At 48.8% G+C, this 26,972-nt stretch overlaps 1 protein-coding gene across 1 annotated transcript; it reads right to left on the reverse strand.

Moving 5' to 3' along the window:
• Window positions 1–7,859: 7,859 nt before the first annotated feature.
• Window positions 7,860–10,901, reverse strand: LOC136474024 (cytochrome P450 724B1-like). Its single transcript, XM_066471643.1, has 8 exons — window positions 10,702–10,901; window positions 10,206–10,530; window positions 9,758–9,910; window positions 9,157–9,399; window positions 8,967–9,053; window positions 8,661–8,739; window positions 8,307–8,413; window positions 7,860–8,221 (listed from the first exon to the last, which is right to left on the reverse strand). Exons 1-8 carry the CDS (start codon window positions 10,899–10,901, stop codon window positions 7,964–7,966), a joined length of 1,452 nt encoding a protein of 483 aa, XP_066327740.1. The 3' UTR covers window positions 7,860–7,963.
• Between the last annotated feature and the right edge of the window lie 16,071 nt (window positions 10,902–26,972).

The raw sequence follows: 26,972 nt of genomic DNA on the forward strand, positions 1-26,972 counted from the left end.
ACCAAGAGCGTCGGTGGCTAGAGTGTAAGGGTCAGGTGGACGACGTCGCCTAGTGCCTGAAGGCTATGTAGGCTGAGTCGAGGGAGCATCTGGGAGCTAAGACGGGCCAAGCTCCTCGTGCCTCTGGTCCACCTTATCGTCATCCTCGTCCTCATCCTCGTACGCAATGCATATGGACCCTGTAGGTGCTTGGCTAGACGAACCTAAGCCTCCTCTGCCTGCGAAAGGAATATGCACATCTTGTATTGTGGCTGTCCTACAACCACAATGAGTAGCTGCACTACATAGCCGATGTGACAGTCTTTATTGTACAAAATAATGTTAACTGAAAGAATTTAACATATTAATAATATATTTCAAAGAATATTTTGAATCTTACATCTAGGAAGCTATGCGTGTCGTCGTCCCTGACTCTCGGACGAAAGCACTCAATGTCTTCAACCGAGCACAGTAAGATTGTGGTGGACATTGAAAAATGAGGACACTACTAATCTAGTACGGAGTACTAGTTAATTCCTGACCAGTTCCTCAACTCCATCTGTTGTACTGAATTATAAGGATGCCACGACTCGAATGTGCCACTAACTAAAATAGAGACCTCAAACACAGAATGTATTGGTATACAACTTAACATAGAAAAATAAGGCAATTGACTTACCACTCTGTCCAAGTTTGGTCCTGCCTCCACCTACCTTCCTACATGAGTAGTTTGGTCGTATGTCGTGTCTTCATCGTCGGAGGACTCGATGTTGGCGTAGTCATCTTCTGTCCATTGTAGCCTCAGCCTGCAACGTGTCACACGTTGGTACCAAGCTTGGTAGTGCTTGTACTCATGATTCATGTGCGGCTCGTTGTTCTTGTCCACGTTGTCATGCAACAGCTCCCATTGTTCAATGTAGTACTGGTGGTGCTTCTCCCAATAAAAAATCTTCTTGTTCTTCTGACGATCCAACCTGCACGTCACGTAATTAGTTTCTAGCAGGTATGAAATTGATGCTATAAAATGATGGCACCTAAGCTATATGACACGACTATTTGATGTAAGCTTCTCAAGAAAGGTATAGAGTGATTGAAGAAATTATACATAACAGTACCATCATATGTAAGCTTCACTATGGAAAATGTATGTCATCATTACTTCATCTTATATAGGAATTAATGGAAATGGACCATCATGAGACAATTAAAATAGCAAAACACTTACTTGTGTAAGTCAACACTAGTCGAGAACGAAGCCATTGGCCAAAGCTGTCTCACTCCAAATTGGCGTGCAACTCTATTTGGCAGGTGGAACTCGATAGCATAGAAACATATTAGAGGGGACCTCATCCTGTAGAAGTCATCGTCGCACCCACACATATTGCTCAACTAAAAAGGAAGTGCCCCTTCTTCATCGTACGGCTCCCACGACACCTGCAACATGTCCAAACAAGATGTTAGATGCTATACTAAACCATTTTAAACCAGCATGGGAAATAAAATTTACTTACACTAGACGCTGTAAGCGTGTCTAGCTCGTTCATGAATTCAATGTACGCCCGCTCTAACCTCACGTGCGGAACCCTAACCTAGTCCCAAAGGTACGCCCACATCGGCTGCCGACGTGGAGGCTGACCTAGGAACCACTCACAACTAAAAAGAACCTTGGGACATCCAACTGATAGACGAGCCCACATCCACAACTGGAGCAGGTACACGCATCCACCAAGTGACAATGAGGACGAAGTCCGATAACACGCCTCGCAAAGTTGTCGATAAAGAAAACCAAACACTGTAGAGCCCTAGCTGTACTGACCCACCTGGTCCTAGTCAATGAGGCAGTGGACCCACATCCACGTTGCAGTGTCACCCATGATGTCGGGGAAGAGAACGTAGGCAAACAGGTGTAGGATCCATGCCCTGCAGTAGTACCCAATTGTCTCCTCATCTGCCTCCTCAGGGCACTGTGCGAACTCTTGCCAGAGCCAGGAGATTAGAACTCTAGAACTGCAAGCCCCTTGCTCGTCAACCTCATGCCTAAGGAAGGCCTCTACTCATCTTCCCCAACCTTCTGACCAGCACTACCCAGTCACTGTGTTGCCATGAATCCTTAGACCTAGCATCTTCTAACAGTCCTAGAGCATGACTGTCATCTCTTCAAAAGGCAAGTGAAAGTTGTGAGTCTCCGGCCACCACCTACATTTTAGACAAAGCAAGATTACATGTCAAAAAGGCAAGCGCATGAACAAATGGCCATGAATGGAGGCAATGATTGAAGATAATACCTATCAACCAATGCAGTTATGGCCGCTGAGTTAAACTTGGGCAACCCACGACGAACCAAAAAAGAGATGATATCTAGGCCAGCTCTTTGCAGGAAATGAGTGTACCAATTGTCGTACTGCATGTCCAAGACCCATTGTGGGTTCTAGGACAAAGGAGCAGAAGGTCCTGCATGGAATAAAACATAATCTCCCGTTACTTCATGAACACATGTACGCTCACAAAAATTTAAACAAGACGTATAGATTATTACCTGCCCCTCCGCTATGAGACGTCCTTGGTGGGTCTCCTCGTACGCTGGGTCGAGCAGGTGGAATTGCGCCATCCTACAAAAAATAGTCAATGAAATAAATATTCAATATACAATGAAACATAAACTTAGAAATGTAACCGACACAATTACAAGCATAAATTGTGATATGTATAATTAATTGAATGAATACGACAAATATGAAATAATAAAAACAACCAATAGTCACACCTCACTAATCTGTTAATGGCAAGTGCATGAATTGTGGCCAAGTCTACCGCACTTGCCGCACTCATACTGCTCGGGGTCAGTTAGAAATGGGGTTCCTCTCCCACGCCTCGTTCTTCTGGGTATCTGATCCATAACAATCATGTGCCTCATCCTCTTTCTTGATCCACGCTTGTTCAAATGGTAAGCTGGATCCGTAATGTACTTTGGCCCATCATGTGGAGGCCACTCTCCAAGGTCCCGAAAAGGCATGAAGCAGGGGCTCCATGTGTGCACAAGCGTATCCACACAAAACTCATGAGGTATCCTGCTCTCGATATTAAAGTTGCGATGCCTAGCTGCTGCCACCAAATGAGAACATAGAAAGTGGTACTGCCTTGGTTTACCACAAGGGCATGTAAAATCTTAGGACGCATGATCGACGCGGGTAGGGCACAGCGGCCGAGGCGAGGCGCGCGGGGCAGTGGGGCGGCCGGCCGGCGCGCGGCGCCTAGGGATGGGGGAGCGGGGTGGGGCCGCGTTGGCCTATGGGGGATGGGGCGCAGAACCGGTCGGCGGGGCAAGGCACACGTCCGGCGGGGAGCGGCGATGGTGGTCGGGGCGGGGGACGGCGAGGATGAGCGGTGCCGGCGGCGGGAGGTGTCGGGCGAGAGAGAGTGGGAGAGAAAGGAAGAGATAAAGGAAACGGATCCACCTGTAAGGCCGGCTCGGCGCTAGGATCTTTGGCGCCAAGATGTACGGCGCCAAGCTTGGTGCCAAGATCCATGGCACCGAGCTGGCTGCCATGTCACCCCCTGCTCTACTTTGATGCCGACGTGGCCCCCCGATCTAGGCGTCAAACCCTTGAGGGGGCCGTGTAATCTTGGCGCCACCAACGATGGCGCCGAGCTTAGGGTCTAGATTTTGAAAGCATACCTTCAGGGACATATTTATGATAAACTTTTAAAAAAGGGCCAAAAAATAAAAAATTTGAACCCTTCGGTGGGGGAACCTTCTCTTTGTAATGAGCCCTGACCCTAAACTCTATATAAGAGCGGCCATGGCTCCCATCTCGGGACATCTACACATTCTTCATCCTCTACCATTCCATCCATAGCAGTAGGGCTCCTAGAGCTTCTCTTCGGGTTGCCCCTCGACTAGCTTAGGTTCTACCACCTCTTTCATCATTCTTGCACCCCTATTGTAAGAACTTCAGAGCATTCAAATGAGGAACACGCACCCGATCTCCTCTGAGACTGAATGTAGGACTCCGGCCTGAACCAGTATAAATCCTCGTGTCTATTGGATGCTACCATCGTCTTCCTAGAGCAGCGCGACAATCATATAAATTTACTAGTCCGATTTACGAAACACCGAGAACATGACTTAGACTTAAAAATGTGATCAAATACATACTAATAAGGCAGTGAGATCAACTGCGTGTCACAAGTTGTTCTTGTTCATTCACGGGCGTCGAGCCAGCTCAATCAATGAACAGTGAAGAGATTGGTACATCATATATTCCTAGTCTTGAAACGACATGTTGATGACGCCGCTATGTACTGTGGAAACAGTAGAATCTAGCAATTAAGAGATTGGGTACATGCACGTTCGTAGTACATACAGTACAGTAGAGCTTTGGGAGTTTTGCGTTGTTTTGGGTGCGAACGCAAGGTCCACGAGCAAACACATGTATCTCAAATTAATAAATTGCAGAACGAAGAAAAAAAGGAGTCAGCAAGGCGCATTTTTTTTTAGAATAACAGCAAGGCACATTTTTAGTTTGCTAGGACGATAATCAAACCTGCAATTATATTAATTTAAATTTTCATTATGCAAAACTGATCAATGATATTAATAATTACGGATTAAAACCACAAAACTTTTAATTTGTCAACTCTTACCTCTTAGTTATTATAACAAGAGCCTAGGCGAGGTATAACATATGTGGAACAGGACAAACATATAGCAATTAGTAAGTCCACCCTGTTCACTTATCGTTTCTGTGGTTTATAAGCCGGTTGATGCTGTTTTATTGTGAGAGAAAAATATTATATCATGGCTGATACGATCAAGCGAACATGGTGAACGTCATGTGTTAGTTTTCTTGTATGCCCCGGTATTCACAAGCGAGGTGTAACATATGAGCATTGGTGGACAAAAAGTGATACCTACAAAAAAAATTTGGCTGAAATTAAAAAGATTTTGATAAGGAGAACACGGGAAAAGAGTGATACCTACAATTTTTTTTTTGCTGAAATTAAAAAGAATTTGATAAGGAGAACACCTCGTGCAGAATGCCTTTACGTGATGTGTGCTCCCACACCACACGACACCCGGCGGTGTAAAGAGATGGCACCCCTCACTGTTTGCAGATCTCTGCTTATTTTATTAAAATTATTTTATTTAATTGTGCTAATCAAAATTTAAACTCGAGACCTCTAGGCAGTGTTCGGCTGGCTATGTTCGGTTGGCTGGTTGACTTCTTTTTTTAGCTGGAGTAGTGTTTTTTTCTCACAAAATTTCAACATAAATAGTAAATTCCATCATGAACAGTATCATATTCATACCAGCCGAACACTGCCCTGGCTTTTTTTTACACCAACTTAAAAGTTTAAACTAATGGGGTAGATAAACAATTCACTTATACTTCAACACTGCTTTCTTGATTGTCCATGACCTCTCTATGAAGAGCCCTTATCCCAATCTGCATCTTGTTGCTTGCAAGAAAGAAGAAAGGAGCACAGTGGAGTTGCGGGTCGTCATACTTCTCTGGTGCTCGGCGTGAGATAGAATATAAAAGCTGGACTGTTGTACTAGCTTGAATGCTTCATCTGATTTTGGTGGGAAGTGTGAGCTGCTACTTCTGGCCTCATGTTGATCTGCTCGTGATGAATAAGTAGCACAGATAAAGAGAAATTTTCCCAGGTGCAGAGGGGTGTAGGGAGGTGCTAGCTTGCGGTACTCATGGAGAAGAGAGATGAGAAGCAATAATTGACAGAAGTTTATGCCTGCTGCTTTCTTATTCATTGCTTAGTCGTCGGGAGCATTTTGGTCAGTTACTTTCATCGATTTAGATGGTAAAAGAATGGAAAATTGATTTTAGCCAGATGGCTAAAGAATGGAAAAATAATCAAACAAAGTGAATGTGGACTGATTTTTTTTTCCTGCTAGTGGATTGCATCTGGACTTGTTTCTGCTATTAATAATGATCTTACGAAATTTACTGAAACGACTCACGTATGAATAAAGGGTGTCCTGTCATTTTCTTGCAATGTCTTCAAATTGACATGGGTGCTCAGGTTTATCAAATATGCAAAGCAAAGATGCAGTGTCTTATTGGCCGTGATATGTTGGCTTGTGTAGTTTTGAGCAAATGATGCAAATTTCGTGCCGTTTTTTTTAGCATCTAGTGTATTGAATATTGAATGGTTTCCGGTGGTTGACGATTAATGTGTTTGGTCAAAAACGCCGACATTGATGATTCAAAGAAAATTACATTCATCTTGTTTATATTTAATCTCATTGTACCAAAAGAACAACAAAATAGCGTACAAAGATTTTGTTCATACTTGATCATGATTGCATATGTAGATTAACATTTCGTAGACACGTGTAGATTTCTAGAAACCTACCGACAACACCCTGTCCATGGGTTGTTTATATTAAAAAAATCCAGTCTATGGATTGTTCATGCCTGCGCCACCGACATGGAAGAAAAGAGACTAAAGTTTAGTCGCTGTCTGAACGGATGTGTCGATATATGCATAGAGTATTAAATATAGACTAATTACAAAATTAAATATATAGATTGGAACTGTTTTGCGAGACGAATTTTTAAGCCTAATTAGTCCATGATTTGATAATGTGACGCTACAGTAAACATGTGCTAATGATGAATTTGTTAGGCTTAATAAATTCGTCTCGCGGATTACTAACGAATTCTATAATTTATTTTTTTTATTAGTATCCGAACACCTCATACAATACCTCAATACGACAGCTCCTAGACTTTAGGTCTAGATCAAACACCAAAAGTCCCCATCGAGTCTAGCAGTAAAATTGTTTCCTTCCGACGATTTGCTCTGGCTGCACTGCTGCCTTCGGTTGGAGGCACAACGCGGAAGACCGAGCTGAAACATCAGGCCCGTTTCCATGTGGCCCATTCTGATCCCAGCGGCCGGCCGGTGGCGGGCCGGCGGGTAATGTTTCACGTTGCCAGCGCAATGGCGCCGCCGATGCGTCGCCTCCTGTTTAACTAGCGGCCAGCGCGCTTGTTTCCATGTTGATCGCGTGCGTCGTGTGCGACTTCCTGGCCTCCCCGCCGCGGAGCTTTCCTCGCTTGCTGTGTCTTCTCGCATCCCCGCAATCACCCGATCCTCGTAGAAAGGGACGGAGGATCCGATATGACGAGGTATGGCTATGGCTGAATCTCTGAGAAGCTTTCCTTTTTTTTTTTTTTTGAGAAACAGCTTTTCTTCTGTTGGACTGCTGGAGGAAGAGGACAAGATGGGGTCTAAACGAATCGTATTTGGGCTCTGTTTGGGCCAACTAGTGTTCCGGTTTCTCAGGCAATGTAAGTTCCCATATCGCTGTTGCCTGGTGCGATATGGGAGGCACCATATCGTCGAAGAGGCAATCAGTTCGTGGCGAATTGTGCGTTCCACTCCAACGAGCATGGATGGTTGGCCGCGAGAGATTTGATTATTTAGGACTCTGAAACATTAACTCTTGATTATGTTGATACTGAACCCATATTCATATACAGATAGATCCATTTGTCATCCACCTCCACCTGAGTGTCAACGTAAGGAGTCAATCTTTTGAGTGCTAAATATGCAAAATGGGAAATCCCTAGTATGGCAGTGTGTGACATGGACACCGTCCGGGGATAGCATTTCCAGTGGGGAAATTCCGGTGGGTCTGATCCTATGGAGAGTACTAGGCACTACATTATGTGTATTGCTTAGCATTTTCAGTGGGGAAATTCCGGTGGGTCTGATCCTATGGGAAGTACTAGGCACTACATTATGTGTATTGCTTAGCATACTTGACAGGTTGCCATGCACATTATACAGCATCCAAGATCCAAGGCGGTATATTAACTATTAAGGACGCGTTTGGAGGGGCTCCGGCGGGCTCCCGCTCTGTCTCTGTAGCGCTACTATCAAGAGTTTCAGTCGTTCGTCGTCCTCAGCTCCTGCTTCCTGCTTCCTGATCGATCGATAGCTGGATGCACGTACGCTACAGCTGCTGCCCGACGAACCAAGGGGCCGTATCAGACTGCTGGTGGCACCATATCTCGATGGGCAGGCCCTTGCTGAACTCCACGTACGGGTGCGCCATCGGGACGTACTCGCCGTCCGACCTCCAACCGTACTGGAGCACGAGGTGGTGAAGGAAGAAGGCAGCCTCCACTTTGCCCAGCTCCGAGCCGGGGCAGAGCCGGAGTCCGCCGCCGAACGGCGCAAACTTCTTGCCTGACGACGTCTGGTCCAGCCCCTGCAATAATGCAAATAACGAACTCATCGCAGGGAGTACTGGGATCGATCGAATCGATCAAACAACACGGTTCATGCGTACGTACCTCCCATCTGCAAGGATCAAACTCTTGGGGGTTCTTGTAGAGCGCAGGGTCCAGATGAACGGAGCCCAAAATTGGCAGCACTTTCCAGCCAGCTGGGATCACATACCCTGCCAAAACAAAGTACAATAGGGATTAGGGGACACTGGAACAGCCACTACAGACATATCCTCTCGCAGTATACTGATTTTACAGTAGTCATTGGGAGGCACCACACACCAGTAGTAGATACCACAGAAATTAAGGAACAGTGTAATAAACCTCCCATCATGCATGGTAACTGTGTTAGAAATGATCGTATGAATATGATCACAGCAAAAAGAAAGAAAAAAAAGTACATCCATTTTATTTTTTTACCTTTATATTTGACATCCTTGAGGGCCTTCCGGTGCACAAACTTGACAATGTTACCGCATCGCAACGTCTCGTTGATAACCTGCAACATCATGCAGGCAAATGTTAGGCTCCATTTTAATGCAAGTACATATCATCTAGATTATTCATATGGATCAAGTATCACGCTGACTACAACATGGATGAATAAGGTTTTTGTTTTCTACAGATAACAAGAGGGATGAGTTTGCTTGTCGTCCGCTTGTCAATAGAGATGAACCAACCAGCTTACACGTTGTGCTTCCCCCAAAAAAAGAAAAAACAGCTTACACGTTGGGTATATTCCATCTTCCTGTAGTCCTCAGCAGTCAAGAACTCATCTGTGCCCTTGCTGGACCTTATGCTCTCATGCTCTACCTACATATTACACAAGAATTTGCTCAGTTTATCTTTCAACACAACAGTTTGATCAGCAAACTGATTATTCGCCTTAAAATAATCACGAGGTGGTCTTACGTACCTTCAGTTGCTCCAGACACTGGGGAGATTGCCCGACGAAATACACGAGCATGGACAGCAAGACGGAGGTGGTCTCGTAGCCTGCTAAAAGCGAGTCCAGCACGAAGGTGACCTTGTCATCGTGGGACAGCTCGCTATTTGCGATGAGCACGTCTAGGAAAGCAGGCTTCCTGAATGACGACCCATCGCCCTTCCACCTCTCGTCCATAATCTCTTCCAAAGTGAGAGATATCTTCCTCCTAGCCTGTTCATAGTTCATAATTGAGGCTAAATTAAGCGACGAAGACTATCAGAAAAGGTAAAACAACTATGGTTCGAGAGGAACAACCCCGTTCTAAATAAAGTGGAGCGTCATGAGTTCATCGTCCCTTAAATTTGATGGAATGACCACATTATATTCGTCGTACTTATAGGGAGTTGCTATATTTCAGCGAACTGAATTTTAAGGAATTTTCAGATAATAACAATTAAAAGAACAACTCACAAGGAACAATTTACAATTTTTTTATATCCGAACAATGACAAAATTGCATGCCTGAACAATAACAAAAAAAAATCAGGCGCCTAAGATATTTGACCACGAATATACTATAGCTACGCACCTCTACAGCTCTGGCATACGGTGTCCCTGGGATGTTGAGAGGGAGGGAGACGAGCCCCTTCATGAAGGTGGAGTAGTGCTCCAGGAGCCTGCGGATGAGCGGCGCCTCCGGGGACAAGCCCACCACCTGCTCCACGATCGCGCCGAATGCAAACTGCACGCCAAGTGCCGGCCAAACAGGCATACAACCCAAAGTCAATTCAAGCCAGAAAGAGACGCGCTAACTCAGAGCTTGGGATATGATAGAAACTAGGAGTATAGAAAGACCACGCGTGCAGTGCAGTGTGCCAGTGTGCAGACAAAACATGCACACGAGCGGCTACAGCGCAGTGCTGTCCTTTGTCACACGGGATCTTGTCTGGCCAGCCACCGATCTGGAGCTATAGCGCGCCTGCGCATCAACAAGGCTAGCGGCTAGGGATGGAGAGAGCTGCTGGGACGGACGTCACCTGTCTTGCCTCGTCGCAGAAGGCAACGGCGCAGCGGCCGCGCCAGGACGCGACGACGGCGCGCGCGGCCCGGTCGACGTCGGCGAGGTAGGCGGGCCGCAGCCCCGTGGAGGCGACGAAGGCCAGCGCCATGCCGCGGATCCGGCGGTGGCGCTCGCCCGTGACCACCAGCAGGGAGGACCCGCCCAGGATGCCGCGGATGGGGCCCGGGTAACTGCACTGGAACAGGCGCTCCTCGTTCTGCAGCACGAAGTGGTTGAGCTCCTCGTCGCACGACACCACCGTCGGCGCGCCGAACAGGTGCGACTTGAACACCGCGCCGTACCTGCATGCCGGCCGAGCACGGCACGGTGGCGCGACAGCGGCGGTGGCGTATGCGTGCCGCATGGGAGAGAGAGAGACCGTCATGAGCAACGACGCATGTACTGCTTGCTGGTACCAGTTTACGATGTTGACTACTAGATAGAATGCATGATGTGCATGGCGACGAACGAACCTGGTGATGTGACTGTGCAAGAAGTCGCCGGTGGTGTTGGAGGCGTGGGGGCGGAGGAAGCCGATGGTCTCACCGACGAGGGGCCAGCCGAAGCTGCCCCTGGGGGCGCCGGGGTTGCGGAGCAGCGGCAGGAAGTGGCGGTACACCACCGCGGCGAGGATGGCGGCTACAAAGACAGCCAGCAGCACAGTCGTCACCATTGTACACCTTCCAGATGTACAAGTCAAAAGAAAGGGCCGTGAACTCTTTTTTTAGAGGCAAAATAAACGGGACTCTAAGGTATGTATTGTTGGTTTGCGGGGAGGGGGATGAGGCCCCGGCCCTTTTTATACGCATATCGTATGCATGCTTTTGGCAGCTAGCATTTCTGTTACTCAAAAGGAATCCTTGAGTTTTTACCTTGCAACCTCTACTTATATATGCAATGGCTTATTTCACGAGATATATCTACATATATATTATAGTATATATTGATTTTTTTTTGTGAAACTTATAGTATATATTGATTGATTGTATGGCTTACTTCAAGAGATATATCTACATATTATAGTACAGTATATTGCTTGATTGATATAGTCCAAATGTTCCATAGCGTACTATGCTCATGGGTCACAAGGGTAATGCTGCTTCTTAATGTGATCCTTCAAGATACTTTGAACTAAATAGCTACTAAGTTTATCTGGCAGGTCCCGCGAGCACCCTCCTCTGCATTGCCTACTCGCTCCCATTGGGCGGCCCACACTGGCAGGGTCCCTCCACAGCTCGTCACCCCAAATCTTTTGAAGGTAAATACTTTATCTGAACACTTCTTTTTTGAATGTTATTGAATATTCATACATGCAATTGAAATTTATTATATTTTATATGTAGTGTTCCAACAAGAAATTTGTGTGGTTGTGGTGGTATATTTTGCTGTTGCTGGATCCTACCTTTTTTACTCTTCTTTTTTTCATCTAATGAATCTGTATAGAGTTATTGTTCCTTTTTTGGTAGGATCCTGTTAAAATTGGGAAATAATAAAGCATAGTCCTAGCCTCCTAGGTTTTATCTTGTTGGTGTATCTCATCCGGTTTGCTGTGCACATATGTGAAACAAACTAACTCTTGAAGTTAGTACAAGAGGTTACACATTAGTTGAGCCTTGTAAGCCCTTGCAACCTTGTAGGCTAGCCCTTTTTTGTTATAAAATGGAAGGATCACTGCTTATGCAATTAAGATAAAAAGGTTAATTGTACCGGCTAGGATCAAGCAGCTGTTGCAGATGACACAACCTCTTAGATATTCTAAATCATCCTTCACTAGAGTAAGCTTCTGTTCACGATGGAGCTTGAGATTACCAAATTAGGTTGGACATAAGCATGGGCTTGTTACTAAATTGATATCATAAGACTAGCCTAATTTTTTTTCAGTTAACATGGACACTCTATTGAACATAGTAACAGCTATATTGCTAACTCCTTTCACTAGAGTAAGCTTTAAGCTTGTCTTGTCTTGTAATGATTTTTAATGGCATAGGATATATTAGCTCAAGTATTAGCTTCTATTTGACATGGACGGCAGGAAAATACATGTGGATCTCATGTAAAAATATATGCTATTGCAGATTACCCACCTGCAGACCTTGTTCGAATCATCCCGTACAAGCAAACGTCATTAAGTGAAACATCCAACAGGTAAGCATCAAGCTAATCGTTTACTTCTGCCCTCCACTTTGATTCATAGTGTAAATTGTTTCATTTTCACTAGCCACCTGTTCTTAGGGTAAAGGAGGTGCCTACAAGCATTTGAAGTTTTCTAGACATCTAAAACAATCATAGCAGTTGTCGTTCATAACTAAGAAGTTATTGGTCCAAGGAACTTGTGAAAGGTAAGATTTATTTAACCAGTTCACATTCATGAATGCCTGATTACCTTGTTCCAAGATTCATGAATGCCTGATTACCTTTGCTCAGTTCATGTTCATGAATGCCTGATTATAGCAACTAGGATGCTTGACTTTTCCTCAGGGTAGTTTTGCTATAGACAAATTAGTTGCAACCTCTTTTGTTGATGCTTATATATGTGGCTGGCGTGTGAATGACTAGGATTTTTGGCCTTTTCTTAGGTTGGTTTTGCTACAGACAAATTACTTTCCACCTTTTGTATTACTGGTTGTTAAGAAGATCTTGGTGCCATACTACCATATGTAGCTATATGTATTGTTTCTTTTATTCTTTCAATAAAAGCTATTGTTGGATATTGGAGTTTTCCATGGGTGTGTTGCTATAAGAAAGTAAAACCTCTAGATGTTATTGGAGTTTTCCATGGGTATGTTGCTATAAGAAAACTTGGATGCTTGCTTTATCTGTGTTGGTGGGTCCTGACCGATAAAGTGATAATGGTTGTTGTGCGTGGCTCTAAGATTGCCAACAAGGGTGGTAGCCCCTTTCCTAGGTTTGTTTTGCTATAGACAAGTTAGCTTTATACTTGATGCCTTGGTGCTTATCTGTGGTGATGCTAATGCAATCAACTCTACTCATAAACTGCATGTTGGTTCAATGCAACATATGTTCCCATAGTTCCATACATATATTGATATATCTTTTGGATCCGAACTCATAAACTACATACTTGACCTGTACTTGTATGACTTGCGCTGCGCTCATCCAGTTGCCCTGTCGTGCCTCAAGAAATAGAGTTAGTATACTACTCCACAGAGGAACGGTGGAATACGATACCTTCTCTTTATTATCCCTCTCCTTTCCTCGTTTCGTCTTCCGCAGCGCCGACGATTCCATGCCATATTGGTCATTGCCGTGCGTGCGTGACAGCCTAAACTCGCTCAGCTAGGTCACCCATGACTTCTCACTGATTCCATCTCCACCACTCTACTTACTTCCTTTCTAGGATAGTGTGTCCTCTGTCGTCTACTCTAGCCTCTCGAGGGAAGGGGACAGAGACAAAAGAAGCAAGGGCAAGAGCAACGCAATAGCCCTATTTCTGTTTTGATTCAGGACGCACCATCCTCTTCCTATTGCAATCCAATCCCGGTGGATGTGTTGTGATGTCCTTCTATTCTCCTTCTACCCATAGATAGATAGTGGAGAGACCACAAAATCTTATCCCTCGATCCAATTCCAAATAGCAAGTCTGACAAACCACCGGAACTGGAACAAGAGCGCTCGCTGCTGCTGCTGCATGTTGGACAGACCCAGAGCGAAGCCACCGGCCATGGCCACGGCCAAGCACAAGCAGCGCCGGGTGTACCAAATCTAGAAAGGCAAAAACATGAGCCAACCCCTCCCTCCCTCTCTCTTCCCCTTTTCCTAGTACCAACACGAGCTTCTTTCTTGGGTTGGGTCCTCCCTACTAAAGCTAAGGTCGCACCATTCTTGGTTTTGGATCCATTCCACACCTTGGGGATTGCCTACTGTGCTAGTTTCTTCTTGGTTTCTTGCTTGCATCCGGTGGCCTAACATGGCCATGTGACTGCCGCTCTAGATACAAGAGGGCTTCTATGCTGTGGTGGATAAGATGACTAGCGGCAGCTGCATGGACAGGACGGCTATTGTAGTATCTTTATATATGCCATGATTGTCTGCCTAGTTAATTGTTAATGGGTTCATTCCCTGTAAGGGGGTTGTATTCCATCGCCATATTGGAGAAAATTCTGATTGTCTGATCTGCCTATCAGGTTCGAAAGATATTAAGCATATGATGTTCATGTGTGATCGAGCAAAGTTAGTATGGCAATCCATGCCACAACTTAGACTCAACTTAGGCATATGAGGTAGCTCATATGATGATCGAATGGCTCCCTACTTATAAGCAGCTGTTGTTTTTTTGCCACCTTTCCTATCCTCTATGTTTGGGAAGCAGCAGCTGCTTTTTTTACACCTTTTCCTCTCTATGTTTGTTAAGCAGCTGTTGCTTTTTTTGCCAAATCTCTCCTCTCCTCTCCTCTCCTTTGTTTTGTCGATGATGAAATTGTCTAAGTCCATATATTATATGAAATATGAGCTGATGATCAAGAACTTGTGAGGAACTTGGCATCATTAGCAACCGCCCCTACATTACCTTCTCCTCTCTTCTCTGTTATGATGCCTTGATGCTCGAAGTTCATGATCAAATGATGATTGACATGTTTCTGAGGCCTCTACTACTTCTACTACTCATTTTTTATATATTGTTGTTTTATAGGACTACTTTAGTTTATAGACCTTTTTGATTTATTATACCTTCTCGCATACCTAAAGCACGCTTTCTTGCATCTACTTCTACTCTTCTCCATGAGCTACCAATGCTGATGTTGCTTTGTAGACCCTCCTCTCCTAGTCCTACTACTTCTACTCTTCTCCTCTCTAGTCCTCTGCTTCTACTTCTTCTACTCCTATCCTCTCTTGTTCCTCTACTATAACTATTTTCCTTGACATAAATTTAGGAGAAGATATGGCCTAACTCCCTTTGCCAGATCTGCCAAATAATTATGTGTATGATCTGGGCTTCCAACTAGCATTGGAGAGGGCAAACCACCCATATCCAAGCATAGTAAGTAACATGTTTAAAGACACCTCTATAGATATTTTGTTTTGATATATATAATTCTTAAATGTAGATGTCGGTGTTTTGTACAAGCACCGGCAAGTAAATTTATAGTGATATGTGTTAGGCCCGGATGGTGCGCTAAAGAACACAAGATTTATATTGGTTCGGGCTAAATGTCCCTACGTCTAGTTTGTTGTTGCTCATGTTATTAGCACTTAAAATAGTTCATAGTAGGGGGTACAAACGGTCGAGAGAGGGACTGGTCCCAAGTCTCTGATGGAAGGGTCAAAAGGATGCCAAGAGCTTGGTAGCAGCTTGATTGTGTGTGATGTGTTTTGTCTTGTTTTTCCGTCCCTTTGTTGGAGGAAGCCCCTCCCCTTTTATAGACTAAGGGGACGACTTTACAAGTGAGAGGGCAAGGATGCGTATGCTACCCAGCCTTGTTGTTCACGTCTACCCAGCCTTGTTGTCCATTTTGGTGGGTGCGAGAAGATGGTAAGCGCCTACAATACTGTCGATGCTACTGTAGAATGTCAGGATGGCTACAAAGTACTGCCCCATGCAGGGTATGGACTCTGGTATAGTAGTTTTGACTTATGAGCCTTGCCCAGCCTTGCTCCGCACGCCTTTCGGTTCTTATGAGTCCCCATCGAAGGGACGAGGGGTCAGGGTCCGAAGTAGCGCTGTGGGCAAGGTCTTTTGATCGGAGAGGGCGTCCGGAGGCTGAAGCGAGTGCTCTGATTTGGTGGACCCGAGGGGCTGTGAAGCGGGCGTCGCTCCCCTAGGATCATAACGTGGTGACAGCACATCCGTCAATTGTGGAGGACGTGAGTCCTTTCCTGGACCATAGTGGCTGTCGTATGTCTACATCGGGTTCCGTGTCCCAGAGCTGAAGGTGATGCCTACAACTCTGTAGGGCGAAGAGCATGCACCCGTAATACTTTGCAGACTCTGCTATGCCTAGGAGGGTCTAGAGCACCCATCCTGTCGTTCCCTGGCAGTACTTTTCCTACCGGGGCATAGGGTATGGTCCTCGAAGCCGCGGTTGACCTGAACGTCTTGTCCTACTCTGTACCTATTATCATGAGGGGGCGAGGAGAGGTTGATAGGCGAGACAAAACCAGTCTTTGGATATTGGGCGAGGCAAAGTCTTTCCCTAAGCCCTCGGGCGAGGCTGAGCTGGCCCTTATCCCTCAGGCAGGGCCGAGCCCAGCCCTCGGGGGTCGGGCGAAGCGGAGTCTAGCCCTTAGCCCTCGGGCGAGGCGGAGCTGGCCCAAGGGCATCGGGTGAGGTGGAGCCTAGCCCTCGGTGGTCGGGCGAGGTGGAGTCTAGCCCTTAGCCCTCGGGCGAGGCGGAGCTAGCCCAAGGGTGTCAGGCGAGGTGAAACCAAACTCCCGTTATTTGGGCAAGGAAAGCAGCGGCGTTCTTGTCTGTCCGGGAGTTTTTAACGTTCAATGATTATTGGTTCCACCTACTAGGGTATCCTGGAGTTAGGTCCCCAACAGTAGCCCCTGAGCCCCCGGGTGATTTGGACAGAATCACTCGGGGGTGTTTTCGATTTCGTCGGAGTTAATTTGCCAGAGGGTGCGCGCAAGCACACCTGATGGGTGTAGCCCCTGAGCCCCTAGGTGATTTGAGTAGAATCGCCTGGGGGTAGTATCAGACCCTTCGTGGGTAAGGCTGAAAGACTTGGTTTTTCATCGACGGGATATTTTAGTTAGTGCCAGCCTGGCTGGGACCTGACTACGGATCGAGGCCCTGGTGACGCTTGCGCCCTTGAGTCTCAGTAGTTTACGGGCCTATCCCTCATTCGGATGGGTCTTTGGATTTGGGACCCTAGGTGGGCTAGAGGGAAAAGCTCTGTGACCCATGTCCCCTCAATGGAGAGAGAGTCCCGGTCTGCCGGGGGAAGGCGAACCGTCTGGCGTGATTTTTTGGGAAGGGATAGGGATCGTGTGCGTGTATCCCGTGAGGTGACACGGCGGTGCGCGTGGCAGGCTCAGAGATCGAGGGGGACGGTTATCCTTCTCGCATCCGTCGCCCCTATAAAACCACAGGGTTCGCCCCAAGGGTTCCACATTTTGCCTCCTCGCCTTTGCGTCCTTAGCCTCCGCCATCAATCGCCTGCGTCTCTCGCACCCATACTGCCTCCGCCGTCAAACTCGTTGCTGCCTTGTTCATTGTGCTATTCTTCCTGTCGTAATGGACCCGGGGCACAAATCCAACATCTCTCATCAGCGCTTAGAGGGCCTCGTCCACCGAGGCCTTCTTCGCTCGTTGACCGCCGTCGTGGAGTGGCGGCTGCTCGGTGAAGAGGCAGAACCGGAGCCACCTGAAGGGTACGTTGTTTCTTTCGCCCACTTCCACGAGCAGGGATTCGCCATGCCCACCCATCAATTCCTTCGGGGACTGATGGACTAGTACTAGGTGGAGCTTCAACACCTTACCCCTAACGGGATTCAGCAAATTACGGCATTCGTCGCCCTATGCGAGGGGTTCTTGGGGATCGATCCCCACTTTGACCTGTGGCGGTACCTCTTTGCCATTAATCTCGTGAAGAGGCGGGTCGAGAAGGAGGATCTACACACGTCGGTGGGGTGCGCCAACATCCACCTCCACAGCACCCGGGTAGGGGTGTATCCATTGATGTGTCTGACCACCTCTAACAAGGGGAAGCATTCGCAATGGTTCTACATCAAGAACGACGCCACCACTCCCTTGCTAGCCTTCACTAGGCGCTACATCTTGGAGGCCCCGGGGTCATGGGGATGGGGCATTCATGCCAAGGAAAAGAAGCATCTCAACGGCCTTCTCGCTGCCCTCCAAACCCTAAAGGAGAGGGGTGTGAAGGGGTCGAGGATTATTGGTGCCTACCACGCGAGGAGGGTTGCGCCGCTGATGGTGCACATGCTTCCCCTATATCAAATGGTGCCTGAAGCGTTGTTCGAAGGGGCGATGCTTGCCGACGACGCACTCCCTCCTTCCGAGGTGGCACATCGTATTAAGGAGGCGATGGAGCCCATGAAGGACTCCGTTGGCGCCATCCTTAATTTTGTGTACCCGGTGCCGGGGCATCCTCTGATGCGGCTAGAGTCGGGGTTTGTTGACTTTGTAAGTTTTCTTTTCACTTGCTCCTTCTTTTGCTTGAAATTTTCATTCCTCCGATGCTAATCGTGGGATAGCGGGATGAAACGGGGGGACTATTTTTCAAGAACAGCCCGGTTCCGCTACCGAAGGACCTAGCCTGGGCGATAGCAAATTGCGCCCTGGCCGGTTGGGACAAGAAGATGAGGGAGCTTGCGAAGAAGAAGGTGATACGGAAGCAACAAGCTCGCGATCGAGGAGAGGAGACTAGTAGTGATGACGACGACGACGATGACGACGATGACAAGACGGTAGCCGGCATGGATTGGGGTGACCTAGTGAATGAGGACTCGTTGTTCCTATAGGGACCCCTTCCATTCCACGTGAAGGGAAGTGGGTTCGTGGGGACAGTGGAGCCGGGCCTGCCTTTGGGTCCGGTGGGAGCCGGAGGATCCGTCGTCACCCGCGGGGTGCCAGCGATGGATCGGTGGATGGGAGGGGACAGATCCGAGGCCATCCCCAAGGTACTGGCGAAGGGGGGCAGCTCTGATGCCATGGCCCATGAGCTGATGGAGGGGGGCGGCTCTGGCGCTGCGCCCTATGAGCCGATGGAGGGGAGCGGCTCTGGTGCCGCACCCCTAGAGGCAAGAGAGATGAGCCCCCCTACGTCGGAGCAGGGGGTAGGCTTGAAATGGTCCCACCCACATGAGTTGGAGCAGGGGTCCAGAGGTTCGTCCTCAAAATGTACCCATCGATCGAAAGCACCAGAGTACGTTGCTTATTCCTCTCATTCTCTTCCTTTATTTTTTCGTTCCGACCTAATGCCCTTTTTCATTTTGCAGATTCTTGCGACGGGGCCACCCTTTGGGGTCGGCGCCTAGGAAGAGCCTTGCCCTTCGGGAGGGACGGATCACGCTGCTTGGTGTTACCCCTATTTTGGGCAGGAGTGATGCTGTCGTTGCGGCCTCGTTGGCTGGTCTGGCGGCGTCCGCAGTGGCGCATTCCGTGCCTCTGGTGACCCAAGTGACGCAGACGTGGGTCGGGTGGAGTTGGATGCCACCGCAGTGGCATTCGAGGGAGCAGCGTAGTTTGCGCCGCTAGGGGCCCCGTCGGAGGTGGCCGCGACCATGATAAGCCCGACAAGGTCGAATACTACCGTGGTTGTGTCCGAGGGGGTGGTGCAACCTATGCCACCGGTGGTCTAGGCCGTGGCGCCCGGGGCAGGCCAGATGGAGGAGGACATGGCCAAAGAGTCTTCGGTCATCATGATGGTGGTGGGAAGGACCCGAAGGGAGCCGCCTTTGGCCTTGTTGTCGGGAGGCGGCTGCTCTCCCATGAGGGGAGAGCCACCGCTTTAGTGGATGGCCGCCGAGGACCCATCATCGGCTCTATTCTCGCTCGATGATGCTGCTGAGAGCCTGGTGTGGGAGAATCTAGACATCAGGTTCTTGGCTACGTTGAATGCCTTGAACGAGGCCAGTGGTGCCTTGCATGAAATCCTAGCTCCTTCTAGCTGGGTATCTGCTTGATCTTCTCGCTTGTTTTCTTCTTTCTTCACATATTTTTTGGTGTCTTCTGATTCCGGTCCTTTTTTCAGAACATTATTGCTCATAGCCGAGACAAGTACCGGTTCCTCCATGAGCAAAAGGCGGAATAGGACTACCTTACCAAGGAGGCCAGGCTGCGAGGAGATGTAGACGTGCAACTCGCTGCTGTACAGTAGCGGGAGGCCGAGGTGCGTCGAGATGTGGAGGAGGCTCATGGAATGTTTGAGGATCTGGTGGCGAGGGTGAAGCTAGACGAGGAGGATGCCGCCAGGCTTCGAAAGGAGCGGGACGAGCTGCTACAGAAGGATGCCACAGCCAGTGAGCGGGCCGGCGAGCTCCTGGCAAAGCTGGAGATGGAGCGAGACCTCAAGATGAAGGCTAAGGAGAGGTTTGCAGTGTGGAAGCAGAGGGTGGACCAGGATGCCGCGTCGATCACCCGATTGCGTGAGGAGCGGGACGAGCTACGTCGGACCGAGGAAAGGCTTCGCTCGGAACACAGCATAGCTCATGAGGATCGCGACCAGGCCATCTAGGAGCGTGACGAGGCACGTGGGGTGGCCGACTCCCTCCGGGTGGATCTTGGCGTCGTGGTGAACCGAAGGTTGGATGTTGAGAGCACTGCTGCCAGACTAGAGAAGGAGCTTACCGAAGTGCGAGAGATCCTCTGGACCGAGAGTGACGAGCATGACCTTTTGCAAGCCACTGTCGAGCTGGTCATCGATGCTCTAAGGGTGGAGCAACCGGTGGAAACCAGCTCACTCGTGGCTCGTGCCGTGGGTATCACGGCGCGGGTGGGCCAACTTGAGGAGGACGCCTTCCACACCGGGATCACCCAAGCCTTTGCTATCGCTCATTCCCATTATGCTCAGGAGATCAACCTGGAGGTAATGAGCCATGGCTTCACGCCTGTCTATGATGACGATGAGCTAGACGAGATGGAAAAGACGGTGGCTCCCCTCACACGGAACCTGTCGAACAGGCTGAAAGAAGAGGTCCTTCCTTCGTGGAAGTAGTTAGCTTGATAAACACTTATTTGTAATATGTGAACAAGTGTCAGCACTTTTGTGTCCTAGAAACAGTTTCGTAATTTTTATTTCATTTGTTTGATCTTACCTTCTCTTTTTTGCGATGAAAAAAGATTTAGACAACCGACCCTTTCGTTTGTTAAGGCCGTATGGCCTGAAGTTTTGTAGAGGAAATTTTAATTGTGCTGGTGAGCAAAATTACCGTGGCTGTCGGGGTGTGGGCTTTTTGTGGTCTTACCAGTATGTTCCACCGAACCTTGCCACTAGTCTTGATGCGAAGAGGAAGTCTAATGTAATGTTTTCTCGAAAAGAAAGGAAAAGAGGTTCCCATACCTTTATCAGCCCCCAAGTGAGATCTGACCCCTTGCAGTTTGCTGGGGTCGGATGTTACTAGAGACTGGAGCGAGGGAGGCAAACTTACGTTCCCATACCTTTGATGATTGTTGCATGACTGTGCATTATGAGCTTGCTAACGGGGATGTTCGGACAGAACCTGATCCCATTTGCTTCACGGCAGGGTCGGTGAAGCCCTTGGGTGGCACTTCGCTACTCCTTGGCCCGCCTTCCAATAGACTCCCCCTCAATGGGGTTTCTATGGGCTTGGCTAGAGGTTGGATTCGAACAAGAAGGTTGAGACGACCCTACTCGCCTTAACGCGGGTTGGGCAAAGGCCGTTGAGGCTCATCTATGTTTTCTCCCCTGGTTCTTGTTTAACGCGAGGCGACCCTAGACCCTTCATTGGTCAGCCTTCGAACCTTGGTCTCTCAATCTTGGATTGAGCGGCTCGAGCCCTCGAGCCCTTTAGGGTCTATTAGGGGTTGACCGTGCTTTCACGCGCTACCCCGTCCTCGGTTTTCACGGCCGGAGGGGCTGAGTTGACGACACTTGCCTCGATAGCTCGAGTGTCACGCTCAATGAGCTCGCTAATGGGTATGTTCATGTGGAATCTAGATCCATCATTCGCTGATGGGGTCGGCAGAGCCCTCATATGGCATTCCACTACTTCTTAACCCGCCTCCCGACAGATGCCCGAGCCATTTGCCAGGCTCAGGCGGCCCATTGGCCTCTCCTTGAAGGAGATTATGTGGGTCTGGCTCGAGGTTTAGAATCAAACAAGAAAGGTCGAGATGTCCCTGTCCGCTTCTGAACGGGGTTGGGCGGGGCCGCTGGGGCTCATTTTGGTTTTTCTCCCCTGGCTCTGTTTGACACGAGGCGGCCTCGAGCCCTTCGTGGGCCGGCCTTCGAACCCCGGTCCGGCGTCGCTCATATTGAATGAGGCGGCTGCCGCTTCGTGACGCGACATGAAGCATTGAGATGCAAGGATTTGCATATATGGCATCTAGATATATGGATTTAGCGTATAGTTTAATCAAAACAAAAGAGGGGGTTGGTAATGTTACCTTGGTGGTACGAGCCATGGGAAGTTCTTACCAGATATGTTCGTGCCAGGTTCGGGTCCAATATTTGCGATGAGGCCAGCGTAACCTGCATAAGTTCTACAGGTGAACCCCTCCAAACTCCTTATGAAAAGGCAGGAGCTGAGGCTAGTAGCGTGAGGAACTGTGAATGCGATTATGCTGGTGAACCAAAAAATACCGTAGCCATCGGGGCGTAGGGTCTAGTGGTTCGTCCAGTTGTGCTCACCATTTTATTCCCACACATCGTGCTTTTGGTCTCCCAAATGTATGGAGGGGTCGGGCCAAGAGGGTGTTTAAACAAACAGGCACCCTCGGCAGCCCCCGAGCGATGTCTGTGCCTTTGCCGTTGCTAGGGCCGGAGGCTCAGTAAAGAATTCAACACTCAAAGTAAGTAAACAGGGGTGCTTATCTTTCAATTGGTCGTTCGTTCGTTGTTTTGCCTGGGCCGGCCAATCAACCCAGGAGGCCCGCTGGACTCCCCCTAGAGGGAGGTTCTGTCGTTGGGTCATTTCCATGGTCCAGCTTGGGGAAGCAGAAAGTTGCCTGTAGGTGAGCGTGCCCCAGTTCTCGCGTCTGGGGCGCATTAGTGGCGGGCCATGCCTAGGTGACGTTCTAGCTTACCAGGCGGTGGCCCGTCGTTTCGGGCACGTCCCCTCAGATTTCTATCAGCATTGATTTTGTATTTGCATTGAATAGGGAAAGGCAGAGAGTTTTTCATTCAAACCTTTCACCTTTCCTTAGCTGCTCACCCCCTCTTTAAATAGGAGGGGGGGAAGAGTTCTCACCCCACCTGCCTACTAGCTTCTGAGCCGCCACCTCTTCTCATTCCATTTCTCCGAATGCATCAGCTCCTAAGTAAGAGAGGGTAATGCCAAGGAGAGAAGAGGTCACATATCTGCTTGTGAATCTAGAGCATGATATCGAGCTGGAGGTCATCCAACATAGATGAGATGGCGCAGTTCGCCGGTGCTGAGGAGGGGTCGCTGCCGCCAAAGGAGGAAAGGCGCCGGAGGGTCCTAAGCGTTGTCGATTTTGCCATCGTCGGTTGCGGCATTCCTTCAGCGGGAGGCACTTTCTGCCCCGACGCCATTGTCAGGGTTGTGGCTGATGACGATGGCATAGTCCCCGAGCATCCCGGTGGAGGCACCGTTGTCGAGGTTGCGGCCGATGACGATGGCATAGTCCCTGGGCACCCCGGCGGAGGGACGCCGGCGTGGTGCTCATTGTTGCAGATGATGGTGCTTTTGAAGATCCAGTGGAGCGGTGGGACATCACTGATGGAGAGCATGGCGTGGTGGCCATAGTAGACGAACTGGTCCATGTACATGCCCAGACGTCGCCGATGGAGAGCTTGGCGCAGTGGCCGCTATAGTACTCATAGTAAAGCTAAGCAGAGACTGTAATTGAATAAGTTTGGGGGAGCCCCTAAATGAATAGTCCTTTGAATTTAAGAGTACACTAGTCCTTTGTGTGATGAAATCACTTTGTAAGTGGTGAATTTGTGCAAAAATGAACAAGTTTTCATGTTTTGTTACGGCAAACAGTAACAATTTTTCAGTTTCCTCTTTTTACAAAGAGGTTTCAATACCCTCCCATGGCCCAAGTTGCAAAAACTAGGAAGGTGGGTGAATTAGTTCTGATTATGCTGGTGAGCAAAGAGGTTGTAGCCGCTGGGGCGTGGGTCTCCTGTAGTCCTACCAGTTGTACTCAGAATTTGTTCCCAAAATCTTAGTTTTTTAGGACTTGAAGAGAATCGAAAAACTTAGATAAAGTTTGCAAAGATAACCACAGGAAGTGTTTGCACAATGTACTTGTGTTATTTGTATTAGCCCCCGAGTGAGGTCTGGCCCCCCGTGATTTGCAGGGGTCGGATGTCACTAAAGATCGGGGATTTGTAAAGACAAAAACTGATAAGAAGGAACATGCATTTATCAAGGGTAAAAACAACGTAGCTGCTCAATGTTCCAGGCGTTGGTGAAGACCTCACCATTGATGCTTTTCAACTTGTAGGCGCCAGGGCAGGGAGAGCTTGTGGCAGTCCTTATTGCTCTGCATGAGGTGGAGGACAAGGTCCCTGATGTTGAAGACCTGGCCCCGCACTTGTCGGCTATTGTACCATCGTAACGCCTGCTGGTATTTAGCCGAACGGAGGAGGGCGAAGTCACGGGCTTCATCTAGCTGGTCCATGGTGTCTTGGTGGGATGCCTCAGCCCCCTATTCATCATATGCTCTGATTCTTGGTGCTCCATAGTCAAGGTCCGTTGGGAGAATGGCCTCAGAACCGTAGACCATGAAGAAGGGTGTGTAGCCGGTGGCCCGGCTAGGAGTTGTCCTTAGCCTCTAGAGCACTGCCGGGAGCTCAGTGAGCCAGCGCACGCCGAACTTGTTCAACCGGTTGAAGATCCTGGGCTTAAGGCCTTGCAGGAGCATGTCGTTTGCGCGCTCGACCCTCCCGTTCGTTCGGGGGTGCGCGACGGCTGCCTAATCGATCCGGATGTGTTGTTCATCGCAGAATCGAATGAATTTCCTACCAGTAAACTACGTGCTGTTGTCTGTGATGATGGAGTTCGGTACTCCAAAGCGATGGATAATGTCAAGGAAGAACATCATAGCTTGCTCGGATTTGATCGTGGAGATCGATCGTGCTTCAATCCATTTTGTAAACTTGTCAATGGTGACAAGTAGATGGGTGAAGCCTCCGGGTGCCTTTTTAGTGGCCCAACTAGGTCGAGCCCCTAGACCACAAAGGGCCATGTGATGGGGATCATCTAGAGCGCCTGGGCCAGAAGGTGAATCTGCCGAGCGTAGTACTGACACCCTTCGTAGGTGCGTACAATTCGCTCGGCATTGGCTACTGTGGTGGGCCAGTAAAAGCCCTGTCAGAATGTGTTTCCAACCAAGGTCCTTGGTGCGGCATGGTGACCACAGACCCCACCGTGGATGTCACTCAACAGAAGTCTTCCCTATTTGCTAGGGATGCAGAGCTGCAGGATCTCGATGTGGCTCTGTTTGTAGAGTTCGCCTTCTACAAGAACGAAGGACTTGGCACGGCGTGCGAGCCGTCAGTCTTCTATTTTATCTGCCGGTAGTATGTCGTGGAGGTGGTAGTCAAGGTAAAGCATTCTCTAGTCATCAAGAGGGTCGGGATCTATTGCTGGACCTTCTTCAAGCTCCATGACCTCGGGGTTGGGTGCAGCAGTCGGCGGGTCGGCCCCTAGGGCTGGATCAAATGGGCCATCGTTGGCCTATTTTGACCCCTCATAGCGCACCAAGGGCTTGTGTTGATCACTGGCGAAGACACCCGTTGGTACTGGCTCTCGGCTAGATGCTGCTTTTGCGAGTGCGTCGGCTGCTTCGTTGAGGCGCCTTGGGATGTGATTGAGCTCGAGGCCGTCGAATCTATCTTCCAGTCGTCGGACTTCTTAGCAGTATGCCGCCATCTTGGTGTTGTGGCAGCTTGACTCCTTCATGACCTGGTCGACGACCAGCTAGGAGTCACCCCTGATGTTGAGGTGTCGGATGCCTAGCTTGATGGCGATTCGTAGGCCGTTGATGAGCGCTTCGTATTCTGTGATATTGTTTGATGAGGGGAAATGGAGCCGAACCATGTACCTCATGTGGACCTCGAGGGGGGATATGAAGACTAGTCCCGCGCCGGTGCCCTTTTTCATCAATGATCCATCGAAGTACATCATCCAATACTCTTGATCGACGACCGTTGGTGGCATCTGGACTTCGGTCCACTCCACAATGAAGTCAGCAAGGACCTAGGATTTGATCGCCGTTCGGGAGGCATAAGTAATGCCTTGATCCATCAGCTCGAGCACCCACTTTGCGGTTCTCCCCGTAGCGTCTTGGCTATGGATGACCTCACCAAGGGGGAACGACGTCATGACTGTCATAGAGTAACTCAAAGTAGTGGAGTAGCTTCCTTTTGGTGATGAGGACGGTGTAGAGGAGTTTCTAGATTTGGGAGTAGCAGGTTTTAGAGTCGGATAATACCTCGCTGATGAAATATATAGGGCGCTACACCTCGAAGGCATGCCCCTCTTCTTCCCGCTCTAATACTAAGGCGGCGCTAACCACTTGCGTGGTGGCCGCTATGTATAGGAGGAGGGATTCTCCGTTGCTTGGCGGAACCAAGACTAGGGGTTTGGTTAGAAATTGCTTGACCATGTCAAGCGCCTCCTAGGCCTCGGCTATCCATTCGAAGCAGTCGGACTTCTTCAGGAGTCGATAAAGGGGGAGCCCTCATTCACTGAGGCGTGAAATGAATCGACTAAGGGTGGCAAGGCACCACGTGATCCATTGAACCCCCTTTATGTTCTGGATCGGGCCCATCCTTGTGATGGTTGAGATCTTCTCTGGGTTGGCTTTGATGCCGTGCTTGGAGACAATGAAGCCGAGCAGCATGCCCCTCGGGACCCCAAAAACACATTTTTCGGGATTGAGTTTGATGCTATTTGCCCAGAGTTTCACAAAGGTTCGTTCGAGGTCGACGACAAGATGGTCATCCCGTTTGGACTTAACTACGATGTCATGGACGTAGGCCTCAACGGTCTGCCCGATGAGGTCCCTAAAGCAGTTGAGCATACAACGCCGATATGTTGCCCCTGTGTTTTTCAGACCGAACGGCATGTAAATGTAGCAGAACGATCCGAAGGGGGTGATAAA

The sequence above is a fragment of the Miscanthus floridulus genome, chromosome 8 (assembly GCF_019320115.1).
Source record: "Miscanthus floridulus cultivar M001 chromosome 8, ASM1932011v1, whole genome shotgun sequence".
In the NCBI taxonomy this organism is placed as follows: Eukaryota; Viridiplantae; Streptophyta; class Magnoliopsida; order Poales; family Poaceae; genus Miscanthus; species Miscanthus floridulus.

Bases quoted from the DNA above. Each gene is read 5' to 3' on its own strand.
- LOC136474024 (XM_066471643.1), bottom strand. From the start codon at position 10,901: ATGGTGACGACTGTGCTGCTGGCTGTCTTTGTAGCCGCCATCCTCGCC. The intron at 10,531-10,701 runs GTTCGTTCGTCG...GCCGGCATGCAG, and splicing joins TTGCACAGTCACATCACCAG to GTACGGCGCGGTGTTCAAGT. The intron at 9,054-9,156 runs GTACGTAAGACC...TGTAATATGTAG, and splicing joins AGTGTCTGGAGCAACTGAAG to GTAGAGCATGAGAGCATAAG.